Genomic DNA, 14,348 nt, shown 5'->3' on the forward strand with positions numbered 1-14,348 from the left:
TAGATAAGTTCCACAATGGACTGCGCTACAAACCTTTGCCTTACTTTAGCGAACTTTACTTTTCTACGCAAGGTCTGGTATTACAATGTGCGCTCTTCGGCGGTCAATGTACGACTGGTGTCGTATTTTATTCAAACCATTCTCAAACCCTGCTGGTGCCAAAAATATGGTCATGTGGTTTGCCTCCAGCTCATCGAAATGAGATTCAGATATCATATTAGGGCAAGTCTATCAATTTGCATGTCTATGGGTATTCCAAGGAATCAGAAGTTTCATGGTAAAGGTGATACAAATTCCAAAAAATCGATATTGAAGAAACATGGAAAATGATATATATATATATAATTTTCCATGTTAATATATATAATAATATATATATCAAAGAATCGTGAAAAATATGAAATTCCACAGAATCGATATCAAAAGATCCATATGGATGTGATGATTTATGTGATACCAAAAGGTGATATTCCACAAAACCCCTATTTTAGGGTTCCACAAGAAATACCACAGAATTCATGATAAAGGAACCATGAAAAACGTGGTATTTCAATGAATCCTCATTGAATCAACATACACACAAAATGAGTATGATAATTATATTCCATAAACTCTTCCCACGGAAGAGGCACGAAAGATGTAATAATTCACTTATTTGGTTTATCTTCTTGCACGATGACGAGCCTGTTCTTCTCTCGGGTGACCCTGGTGGCCGGGGAGTGACCGGCCGGCTGCAGCTGCTTCAGGTTCTGACTCGGAATGGCCGTCTAAAATTATATTCAACCATTATTATTACGATCCTCTCTCACTAATCACCTCAAAAAATCGCGCAAATGTCCAATTAGTGAAAGCACAAAATATGCTAAAAATTTAAAACAGGTTTTTCGTTGAAACAAACAAACCCCGCTATCGATCTTTCGTAAAATATGCATTTTTTGTTTTAAAGTTAAGGTGTCATGTTTATGCTTGCGGGAAGACTCCATTTTGTACTTATTCAAACAAAAAAGTGGCAGAATGAAACGGACAGAAACACTTACAACAGTTACTAGAATACAATGAATACAAATTTCGGTTACCAAAATTTCATAAATCAATAATAAATAACACTGGTGATTGGTATAATGGTCATCGAGAGCAAGCTAGACGGCAGTATAGTAACTGAGTGTGTAAGAATGAGATAACCAAACCCGTTGCGTCGATGTACAAAGCTTGGCGCGAGTCTATGCAGGCGGTGAACTACTGAATTCGGCATACAAATACCGGCGATTTATAGAGCTTGATATTGTGCTTACAACTAGAAAAAATAACGGCGGATTGTAGTAGTTTGTACAATAAATAAAAAAATAAAACATACAAAGTTCGTAATTAATTAAGACAAGAAGAAAACATGATTTACGTCAGTGGAAAAAAAGCAGTAAAGCAATAATTACCTGATGATATCTCGCAAGGCGCTGAATCCCATCTAGAAACCTTGCATTTCCCTCCATTGTGTTATCCTTGAGTTTAATCTTGGCCGTGGTGGATGCAATGCGCCTGTGCTGTGTTGTCAGCATTGTGTCAGCCTCCGAGTCAGTGTTGCCATAACCGTTACCGGGCGGGAACTCCAAGGGGAGCGGCATGCGACCGCAAATGTTGTTCCCATACATGCTTCCGTCACTCTCAGTGTCGCCGCCTGTCATCTCGCGCATCAGTTGGTTCAGAGTGTGGTAGTGTCTGAAAAATATAGCACGCATGAGTAAACTAAGTAATTAACCATCACGCCGTTTAACCGCAGGGGTAGGCAGAGAGGATGGACTGCCAAACAACTCGGTCTTGGCACACACTCCTTGCTTCAGTTATATTCATACATTTTCTTCTGTTATTTTGACTTTTGATGACCCAAGTCAAGTATTTAGTTCACTTGATCTTGTCTTCTCTTCCTCGGGTTTCCCTGACTTTTTCTAGCATTCACATTATATCGATTGGTTGCTTATATCTGTACCCGAGGAGCATACGGATGATTTTTAGCAAATCTCTCGTTATTTCCATAAATATCATTATTGATAATTGAAAAAAACAATATTTCTTTCAATCAGCAATCAAAATATTAGTGTAAATAAGGTGAGATTTGCTAAAAACACAGGTTTTCGGCTCTCCTCAACATTTCGTGTTTTGGAGTTGCATCCGTATGCTTCTCAGGTACAGATATATACATTTACCATATTATTTTAATAATATTAATACAGAAACATATGAAATGCTTACTGCGGTTTAAAGTCAATGAACCCACCTAGGTTTTGTTGCTTATACCTTATGTTTAAGTTCAAAATTTGGCATATTATGACAAGCGATCGCTCGAAACGTTTTTGCAAACTTTCCATAGTATGCCAAAAATAGCTAGAGTGGGTATATTCTCCTGAAACTCCTCTATTCATTCATCCGCTCTACATGCCCAAACCATCTAAGCGTCGCTTTTTTAATCTTATTCATTCCTCTTCCATCAGTCTTGCATTCTTTGCGGATCTCCACATTTTTCACACGGCCATACATGATTTTACCACACATCGCCTGAGGGATTTCATTTCTGCATACACGAGTATCAAATATAAAATATGTAATAGAATGTTAAAGTGTGTTATCAGCAAAAATTTAATTTCCTTTGAAAGTCATACCCCGTTTAAAATTGAATTGTTACATAAAATAAATGATTTTAGTATGTTTTGAAATTTTTATGACTTTCAAAAATGGCATCCTTTGTTGAGAAAAAGAAACAGGGGGCGCCAATGAGACAGGCTGACCAACTGAAGAGAACTTCCGACACGGTACAGGTAAGAACAACAAAGAATAAAGAATAACTGGACACATTTAAGATTTGAGGGAGGCTCTTGTCCAAAACTAGATGCTCGTAAAAAGAGATGAAAAAAAATCAACCCGTAAAAACAGTTTTTTTCATTATACATATTTTTATTAATAGATGTATTTAAAAATGGATATACCCTCACCCAGAGACTCTTTTAGTGATACCTACATATTACTAGTAGTTCTGTGAACAGTAGACCTTGTTCACACTCTCTGAGACCTTGTTCTTACTTTCTGTGAACTACTAGTAATATTACTTTCTGTTAACTACTAGTTCTGTGAACAGTACACCTTGCGTCAAGGGCGGATCCAGCTTTGGCGCCAGGGGGGGGTCACGTAGTCGTGGTCAAGTTTTTTTTTTTTTTTTTAAAGAAAGACAAACATTCCCGGGTTACGAATAACCCAACAATAACTCCTACCACCACCACAGAAAGCCGAAAATGCTTGCTTGTGTTGTGATGGAGGACTTAGGTCCGGTCAGTTACAGTTACAAGAAGTTATAATTTAATTTTGATAATAATATATACAAGTAAAAAGTAGGTATTGTTGGATATGGTAACACTAGGTATATCATTAAGATTGTCTTTTGCTCCGCAAGCCCGGGCGGCGTAGGCTCGTGTAATGTCAATTGTCAACCAATACAGTACAGATTACAATTATTAATCGTGTTCTTATTTCACCACAATATAACATGGTGTCAGGTGTGTCTTCAACATAGTATTGTGTGTAGGAATCTTGCAACTTTTTGAATTTCCTTTTCCTCATTGTAGTTATTCGCCATCATATATAAAAGAAATGATTGCTTAAAACGTTTCCACTCGCCAACCATATCCGTAGCATTCTGCATTTGCAGAATTTGACTCGACATTATTATTGTAACACTTTGCTTGTCACGACAAAATAGACAAATAATAACAGCTTGTTGACAGTTATTTCTTTGCTTCCTGGTAAAGAATTTGAATCGTTCCACTGTAATATTCCACTATTACCCACGCAAACTTGTATTGACCACATTATGTTAAAAACAAAAAGATCATACAAATCCACAATCCATCACTCGACAATTACAGACCACTATACACTTATCCTGGAAATAAACACTACAAACAATTCACAAGAAATACACTCCGAAACCACAAAAACCCACAATACAACTGATATTTTAAAACTAAATGACATACTACTTAATAAAAAATGGGAAGAACTCGTAGAAAATAATAAAATTAATGAAGCATGGTCACTTTTTATAGAATGTATTCAAGACGAATTTAAAAAAAATACCATCACGTCCGAAAAAAGTTCTCCAACTAAACATAAACTTCTAAAACCGTGGATATCAAAAGGACTCATAACAAGTTTCAGTAAAAGAGACAAACTCCACAAACAATGCAAATCTAACCCATATGACATCTATCTCATAAATTTCTATAAACGATATCGAAACTTATGCACACGACTTGCACGTATATCGAAAGAAATATATTATAAAAATAAATTAGATAAATGCAACAAGGACCCCAAAAAAATTTGGCAAATCCTAAAAGAAATATCCCACACATCTTCAAAGAAAAGCGATTCCATAACCGAGATTAAAATAGATAACGAGATTATTAAGACATCAGAACAACCACTAAAAGTATGTAATTTTGTGAATAACTATTTCGCTAACGTCGGCAAGGTATTAGCAAACAGAATCACTACAAATGACGATATCCCAGAATTCTCAAACCACTATACACACACTAGTGTTTCTTCCTTTAAAATTCCATACATTACCCAAATACAAACACTAAAACTTATAAACGAACTAAAAAACACAAACTCTCAGGGTAGCGACAAAATATCACCGATGACACTAAAAATAATAAAGTCAGCACTTCTTATCCCACTTACTATACTTATAAATCGGTCCATTAAAGAAGGAGTGTTCCCAACTATTTTGAAAACGGGCAAAGTAATTCCAATCCACAAAAAGGAAACAAGCAAGAAATTAATAATTACAGACCAATTACAATTCTAAACACGCTTTCAAAAATTCTCGAGAAACATATCAAAAACCACCTTTTAATTTTTCTTAACAAAAACAATATACTATCATCAAATCAATTTGGATTCAGGGAAAATATGAGTACCTCACATGCCATAGCCTCAGTAACAGACTTCCTCAAAACAAATATAGATCAGGGTAAAAAATGCCTTGGAATATTCCTCGACCTGGCAAAAGCGTTTGACACAATTCACCACCAAAACCTGTTCAATAAACTTAAATATTTCGGAATCACGGGAACAGAACTCAAATTAATTGAAAGCTACATGGAAAATCGCACCCAATATACCTCAATAGAAAACACATGTAGTGACAAGGAACAAGTATCCTACGGAGTACCACAAGGCAGCGTACTTGGCCCAATCCTATTTCTTATTTATATTAACGATCTATGTCACCTCCAAATAGACGGGGAAATTATAAGCTTTGCTGATGACACTGTGTTACTTTTTAAGGCCACTGACTGGAACACACTAATCACAAAAGCTGAAATTGGTCTAAATATTACAAAAAAATGGCTTGACTCTAACTTATTAACTTTAAATATAGATAAGACTAAATTCATAACCTTTAGCATAAACTCGAGAGGCCAACCCGCCAAAAACATCTACCTTAAAATACATTCCTGTCACTCAGCGAGCACCCCGTGCAATTGTCCTCCAATCACACAAACCGAAAATATCAAATATCTTGGTTTATACTTCGACCGATATTTAAAATGGGACAGACATATTGAATCGGTTAAAGGAAAGATAAACAAGTTGATTTACTTTTTCAAAAACGTGAGAAATATACTGAACATATTTGATATTAAAAAAATATACCTCGCAATAGCACAATCTATAATGGAATACGGCATTATTGCCTGGGGCTATGCCAGTAAAAAATACATCGACACACTATATAAAGCTCAGAAAACCTTAATAAAAGTTATACTTAAAGTACCAATACTAACACCCACTTCAACCATATTTAAACAATTCCCAGTGTTGAAGATTCAAAAACTATATTCAAAACAAATACTTACTTTCCTTTACAAGAACCTAAACACATTTAAAACTTCACAAACTTCTCGCAATACCAGAACAAGACATGCACACCAACTACTAATACCAAAAACCAACACATCCTTTGGACAAAAACACTACAGATTCCAGGCTATAAAACTATTCAATTCACTTCCAACACAATATAAAACATCTAATCTTACAGAATACAAAAAACACATATGGAACTGGCTACAATCCTGTTAATATTTATTTTTTTATATTTCACTTTTTTGGAATAACTATGGAAAAACTACTGTTATAACTATGGAAAAATCGATTTTATATTTTAATTTTTAATGTTTCTTTGTGTAACCAACTCCACTGTATTGTTTTAGAATTATATAACTTTACAATTGAAAAAGTCCTCCACAACACAGGTGAACTCCTAGCGTGGAGGACAATATACTATACCATTGTATAACAAATATATTAAAGAATAAAAAAAAAATAAAAAAAAAATATTCACTGTAGGTATGAAGTGTCTATCCAGTCTATCGAAGAGTAGAATAATGCCTTCCAGCGTGCTCTTCTCAATAGTGAGGCCGAATGAATTAAAAATTTGAACTCCTTTAGGACCAATCGTGTGCAGCAAATGTTATTAATAAATGTAAGTACTGTACTTCCATATTTAAGAGGAATATAAACGCTGGAAATATTTCGATTCTTGTGCTTTATAAATTTTAAAACCGAGCGCCTTGCACTGTCATATTTTGGCCTGATTTGCACGAGGCAAGTAATTTGAAATAAATATTGTTGCCATGACGCGGTGCTTACAATACGTAAGAAGCGCCCAGCGAGATCTCCGTTCGCCGATGCTTCCATACGCTTGTTAATACCTTGTTACCTGGTGGATGAATACCGTCCATTCTATTTTGCCAGCAGCGGCCGAGCCGGCAGCGTAGTCAATATTATCGACAATCCTCAAACTATGGGGAACGCTAATAAAAGTAAATATTTATAAAATTTGAATTGATTTTATTAAAAAAACTTACGAGTCTAACCCCAGCCTTAGAACATTAACAAATAACATTTGAGTTTAAACACACATACACTGGCATAATGAAGAAACTGATTAGATTACTTACCATTTCTTGTAATGAATTGAATTTGCAGCAACAATTTTTAAGAACACTATTACTTATATTGGAACTTATTTTTTTTTAACTTAGTAAACACTTCATTAATAAAGTTTCGTCGTTCCGATTGAGGTTAGGTTTTGCTAGACGCTAGACGTTAGTCGAAACAAAGCGCGCGCAAGCGTCACACGTGGTTACACGAAATGTGTCATAATAATATGAAAGGTGGCGGCCGAAGCGCGCGCCGGTGGCGGTGCGCGGAGACGCGGTAACATTCGAATTTTCGATGCGTTCGTTCCCGAATAATGCGTTTGCCGTCAAACAAAGTATTATATTAAATTAATTAAATATTGAAAGTACTTAAATAAAATTTATATTGTGACAAAAAATATATAAAAACATTATGTTTAACAATTGGATGGGCCCAGGACCTAGGTAGTCATGACCCCCCCTGGGCTGGGGCCCAGGGGGGGGGTCATGACCACCGTGACCCCCCCCCTGGATCCGCCACTGCCTTGCGTGCAAGTGTGTTTCTGATTTTCTCTTATTTAATAAATCAAAAACAAAATTTCCTCTGAAATCATAAGATTTATAAATAAGTATTTAAATACTTAACAACATAATTAATAAACACAATCAATCACATTAAAAAAAATTGTATTTAATGAACCATTAACCCATCATGTGCCGACGCTCTAAATTTTCGCAGTGCGTCAGCTGATTCTTTTATTTCTTACGGCAGGTTAATACAGCCAACATCTTGAACCGAAACGTAACAAATAAATTTGGAGAAAGACAAACTGAAAACGTTAGAGTAGTCTGAGTTAAAACAGGACTTCGCTACGCTCAATCAATAACAAAACATGATTTTTGGATTTTAATTCCGTCTGTTGGAAAAGTGTTGTTACCTGGCAGTGAGCGTGGTAGTGCGTCTGGCGTGCATGAGGCGGGCATGGTGCAACGCAGCCCAGGCGTCGGCGCAGCGTCGTCTCCAACCTCCTGCCTCGCGCGCCGCCGCACCAGCCTGCGCCTCCAGAGATACGCATGTGCCGCGCAGGTCTATTACCTGGTGAAGAAACATTCATATTGCAAGTAACTTTACTCTATTGATTTCAACAGTACATTCCAGTCTCTGTTATGGCAGCTATTGCAAACCATGATTTCAACAGTGCATTCCAGTCTCTGTTACGACAGCTATTGCAAAACCATGATTTCTACAGTGAATTCCAGTCTCTGTTATGACAGCTATTGCAAACCATGATTTCAACAGTGCATTCCAGTCTCTGTTACGACATCTATTGCAAAACCATGATTTCAACAGAGCATTCCAGTCTCTGTTATCACAGCTATTGCAAACCACGATTTGAACAGTGCATTCCAGTCTGTTACGACAGCTATTGCAAACCACGATTTGAACAGTGCATTCCAGTCTCTGTTACGACAGCTATTGCAAACCATGATTTAAATAATCCCCACCTTTAATTACTGATTAATTAATAGCACATAACAAAATACTCCACTTAGGAAAATCGTAATAAATTTATCTTTTCATATAAGATTATGATGCACAATACGAAACCAAATACTGTAATTGTATACTGTAAACAATACTTATATGTACAAGATAAGATTAAGTATACATACTATATAAAAAAATCTATTAAAATCACAACAAAATATCAATCTCACAAAACACTAACCGATTCATCACAAATAAACACAAAAGGGGTGATAGACACTTCAACTGATCATCCATTAAGCACGCCATCTTTCAAGAAGATTACTTGAAGAATCTTGCCCACTACCCACATGCACCGCAGTGGAAGGGATGAATTCAAATGTCTGTCACTCCTGGACACACTGACCACCAGATTCCTACCCACCCCTCATACTATTTTCCTTAACAGAACTTTCTCTCCTTCCTTTCCTTCTGTTTCCCTAAGTTCTGAGAAGGAAAAAAGTATGAGGGGTGGGTAGGAATCTGGGGGTCAATGTATCCAGGAGTGATAGACGTATGAATCCTTCCATCCCACTGGGGTGCAAGGCAATGGAGTCCTGCTGGAGACGTCAAAAGTTCTCCTTAAATCAATCTCCCCTGATCTAGCCTAACTGAATCTGTTTTTCCAAATAAAATTTAGTTTTTGGCTAATTTCTGAAAGTGTCGGCAAACATATCGTTATGTTCGGATTACATACATCAGGTTTGTTGTATGAAAGTCATGCTATTATTGGCAGCATTCATTCCCACATTAACTATTCACAAGTCAATTTATAAATGCTGATTCATTCCCGTATCAACTGTTAATACGGCCACATATTACAACTGATTCATTTTCATCTCATGGTATGGTGTCGTCTGGTGATGTTAAAATTCGAAACAACAAACACTAACCTTTTGAAAGTACTTATAGAGCAGGGTCCTCATCTCGTTGTCTGACAGTTTGCTAAGGCGTGCCATCAACATCTCCTCGCCGCGCTCGCGCTTCTGCCCAATGGCCGTCACATCGCGCACCGGCCCACGGGCGCAGATCAGCTCGTTCTTGTACTCGATGGCCGTGTCAATGGCTTCTATCGCCTCTTCACATTCCAGAATCTTCCTCTCCTACAGAACATTAAACAACATTAGTTTATATGCTGTAAATTGACGGGTGTAAAAAAAAAAAATATATATATTTACCTCTGTGTCGGAGAGGGATTTGTGAGTTTTCCGCTTCTGTCCTAAAATACACCGCTGATCGATGAGACACTCTCTTGTTCTCCGAAGATTTCTTATTTCCCGTCTCAACATAGACTCCTTGTCATCCGACAGTTGGCACTTCTGCAAGTCTGAAGATTTCTCCTTTAGAATATGGTCCAGGTGTGTTATACGAGCGCTGACTTGCTTCAATGTTGGCTGTTTCTTTTCTTTGCTCTTTACTTCAGATCCCTGGTAATTCAAATCTTTTTCGTACATGTCGTCTAACTTGCTCTTGTCTCGGATCAATTCAAGCTCTAGGGTGTTCTTACGTTTTTCATCTCGCTTTATTTGCTTTTTGACCAAGTCAATTTGTTTCCTATACGCTTTCAATTTATTTTCATGTTTCTTTATTTCCTTATTGCTGTCACAGTCTACTCGCTTGCTAACTTCCAAATCCTGCGCCCGCCGCTCGTAGTGATCCACAATGGATTTGCATTTGCGAACTTGTTGGCTAAGTCTTGGATTACCATTCCCAACAATATACTTGGCTTGGGCCGCAACCAAATCTGCTTTCGCTTTCTCATATTCTTCTTTGATGTTTGACTGCTTTTCTGTACACTGTTTAGCATTATTTTGTCTTTTGACAATTTTAGATAAATCCTGGATGAGTTGTTCCTTGGCTAAACATAAACTCAATAACTCTTTTAGTTGTCCTTCTCCGTCTTGAATTTCTTTGGACAACTTTGTAACCAAACTTTGTTTGAGGGAATACTTTTGTAGCAAAGTTTTGTATTTTTTACAGTTTTCGCTAGGAACGGGAGAATCAATCATTTTGAGAAGCTCCCTTTGAACTAACTTAGGTTCGGGATCAGCATAGGTCTTGTGAGAATCCATGATTATTTGTTGAGATTCTGGAGAAATGGCTTTAGCAGCAGCTCGCCTTAAGAGTTCCAAATCACTTCCCGACAAACTCTCTCCGGGCTGAATAGTTTTTCTCCTGCCGACGTGAGCCGAAGATTCTGATAAGCATGTGTCTGAATTATCAAGATTCTCATCTGATCCTCCACAGTGAAGGTACTCCTCGCATCTGTCAGAAGCCAATTCGTCAGTTTTCTCCCTGAAGAATTCCATGTACTTACATAGTTTGTCAGTGAATAGAAAATCATCATGCTGAACACTGGTATCCGTATCTGAATCTCCCTCAAAGTCACTCAACTCACTGGGCTCCGTGTCCTCGGCAATGCGGGGTAAGGGTTGTTTGTTCACTCCTGTATCTTCATGCTCTGGATCCCCATCAGAACCGCCGATCCCCACAGCAGGAGTCAAGCATTCGTCACATTCTGCTTTTAAAAACAGCCACTCGTTAATCTGTGCAGCTTCCGCCTCCCCAATCATATTGGACTGCAGTAGGTTTTGAAACAGTCCTTCAGCATTAGATACAAGTTTGATCCACTGCTGAGCTGCAAACTGCAAACCAAACATTTGATCCGGAGGTCTGTTCAATTCTTTCTCGGGAACAACTGGAGTATTATTATCTGCAAACCCGTTTACTGTCACAAAGTTACGCACTCCGCGGCAACACCAGCAGAGTTCTAGGTTCTTGATAGATTCTTCAGAGTGTCGCAAGTCTGAACTCAGACAACAGATAATCCAAGTAAAAGCTCTTCCCCCAAAGGAATCTCTCAACATTGCCGTTAGCAAGGACTGCTCGTAATTTACAGCTTTCTCTTCCATGGGCTGGAGGAGACTCTTAATAATATCTTCTAAATTATTAAGGCTAGGTTCAGGATATCCAGAGAGTTCACAGAAGCTAGCAGTTGATAGTCTGTGATGGAGGATCCCGCCAGCACCAATCCATTTCTGTTCAATGCTAACTGTGAATACTGTGTGCGAAGGTTCATAGCATTCATTAATGGAGCCTTTATTGAGATACTGGAAAGCTTCTGCAACACTGCTGCAGCGCACCAGACCGCAGCCCAGCAGGTCCACCACTCTCCCGCTGGTCACTCTCATCCAGGTCAGATGAATGATGAAGGTACGCTCTGAGGCTTGATGAAGTCTCTGGAAGACATCTTGGATAAAACGTGGAATTATTCCACGGTCCTGATCTCCGTAAATAGAATCTGCTCCTACAATTCAAAATGTACAAGATATAATATTTCAAAAGCAATTCGTAAACTACCTAGTTTTTTGGTCTGCCGCTATTATGTTAAATTTGGAACATGGCACGGTGTTGAATTGATTAACAACTGCGATGACTGGATAATTATGACTACTTATTAGATAATATAAAGTAAGCAATTTGTGTACAAGTTCAAATCATACTTTGAGTTTATCCATTTTATTTATTTTTTTTTTTTGGTAAACTGATGTTTAAGACAAGATTTTTTATGCATAGCGCAAGGGGTAACAATAATTTTATAAGCAATAATTATTAGCCTGAAACACTCATCCAAATTGAAAAATCTCCTGATAAAAGATACATGACGCCAACGGGACTTGAACCCGTGTCCTTTCGATTTCAATGTCCTTTAGACGGAAATCGAAAGTACACGGGTTCAAGTCCTGTTGGCGTCATGTATCTTTTATCAGGAGATTTTTCAATTTGGATGAGTGTTTCAGGCTAATAATTATTGCTTATAAAATAATTGTTATACATTTTATGGTTTAAGTTCTTTATTCATTGTTAGCTGTCGGCTTATTGGGTTGGAAACTCGTTAAATTTTAGCATGCTCTTCTGGCTCCTGTATGCATAAAACTATCTAAGTGTTAATCGTTAAAAAGAAATATTACCTGGCCCCAAGAGAGTGTATGTTTTTCCTGTTTTAGATTGCCCAAACATAACGATGGATGTGTCGCACCCATCTAGGAAACAATTCACTTGCGTTGCAATAATGGATGAATAAAGGTACGCCTGTGTAGTTTCCAGGGGTAAAGCGTTGTCCACATGGAATACTTGACCACTGCCGGTCATTACGGCCTGGTTTATTGGATCTGTCACGAGCCATGGTGGGGAATCAGGAATATCTGGCGGACGTAAACGGACAGCAACTTGTATGGGCACTTCCATTTTAATGATATAAATTTGATTATAATATCATTAATTTTGATGTCCACGGGAGCATCGCCTGATTATTATAAGAGAGATGAGTAGAACGTAATCATTAAACCCTTCAGGGAAAAAATATAGCTGTCACTAGTCGCATTTTAGTGTATATATAGGAACACAAATAACATTTTTTAATAATTCGAAGATAAATCTTTAAATATTTAATTCAGTCACAAATCAAACATTTGCCGAAAACTGGGTAATGGGCAATTTCCATCCTTAAAATAAAAACGCTTCCGAATTTCAACCCAAAACGTCAGATTTTACATAGATATTTACTAACATAGAATGATGAATAATAGAGATAGATTTTTCTCTTGAAATTGTGTTTTTTTATTATCGTGATCGAAGATCGCTATAACCAATACATTTTCATTTCGTATCAAATTTTGCTTGGTAAATTTCTTCGTGATAAAAATATAATGCCACGTAATGTAGCATAATATGCATTATTACTAAAACAATATTTATTTTTAAGAAAACCAATCTAAGAACATAAAAACCTTTTTTGCAAAATAGGTTACTTAGTTTCGATAATTAAAAAATAGGGCCTAAAAAAGTATTTTTTTTATTTATAATAGGTTATAGTTTTATCAACATGACAGTTGACCGCCGTACTAAAGCCGTAAAATATTATTTTCGAATTGAAGGAAATAGCACCATTTTCAAAAATTTGTTGTTTATTGTCATTATGTCGAATCAAATGTGTGGTTTTTTTACATTTATTTCGGGTATTTTAGAACATACACACTGATGATATTATTTATTTTGCGCCCTGGCAACGCCGCTATTGTATTGTATTTCTGATTTCTGACATGGGCATGGCAATGCCGTCTCTAGGGCATGGTGATCCAGTGCAATGATATATAACACCCATAGTGGACTAGATCGCCAACCTGGCGGCCATTGCCGTAGGAATTTGAAGCCATCTTGAAAGAGTCAGATTACGGCGGGAATTCAAAATACATGCATTCTATCGTACATTAAGAACATATTTTTATGTAGTATATTATCAGTTATAATATACCTACTACATTATAATATTATTACTATATTATTATATTCATGTAGTATATTATCAGTTATAATATACTACATGAATATACATTAAATAATATTAAATTAATACCAGTATCACATTTTCGTGACTTGGGTGTAATATTCGATGAAAACTTGTCATTCATTGAACACATCAACTATATATCTAATAAGGCTTTAAAGATGCTTGGCTTCCTTTGCAGAACTTTAACTAATATTAACTTAATTTTCAGTCCATAGATTGTATGAGAACCCTCTATATTTCATTAGTCAGAAGTCAATTGGAGTATAATTCACCTATTTGGTCCCCTTTATATAAAGTTCACTCCAATAATATAGAAAGAGTTCACCACAAATTCCTTAAGTACGTAAATTTTAAGCTCGGAATTCCTATTGATTACATTAATTATGTCAGTTTGATGAATCAATTGCATCTAATAACACTGTCTGACAGGAGAATTATTTCAGACCTGGTTGTGTTACACAGAGTCATTAACAACTTAATTGATAGTCCT

General features: G+C 36.8%; 1 protein-coding gene across 1 annotated transcript; it reads right to left on the reverse strand.

The window, feature by feature from the left end:
* Positions 1-363: 363 nt before the first annotated feature.
* On the reverse strand, positions 364-13,149 carry cos (kinesin-like protein costa). The gene is made up of 6 exons (XM_089635834.1): positions 12,480-13,149; positions 9,687-11,815; positions 9,402-9,611; positions 7,919-8,076; positions 1,431-1,713; positions 364-767 (listed from the first exon to the last, which is right to left on the reverse strand). The coding sequence occupies exons 1-6, from the start codon at positions 12,754-12,756 to the stop codon at positions 648-650; spliced, it is 3,177 nt and encodes a 1,058-aa protein (XP_089491960.1). The 5' UTR covers positions 12,757-13,149; the 3' UTR covers positions 364-647.
* Between the last annotated feature and the right edge of the window lie 1,199 nt (positions 13,150-14,348).

The sequence above is a fragment of the Hesperophylax consimilis genome, chromosome 9, assembly GCF_061612785.1.
Source record: "Hesperophylax consimilis isolate HC1 chromosome 9, BYU_Hcon_1.0, whole genome shotgun sequence".
In the NCBI taxonomy this organism is placed as follows: domain Eukaryota; kingdom Metazoa; phylum Arthropoda; class Insecta; order Trichoptera; family Limnephilidae; genus Hesperophylax; species Hesperophylax consimilis.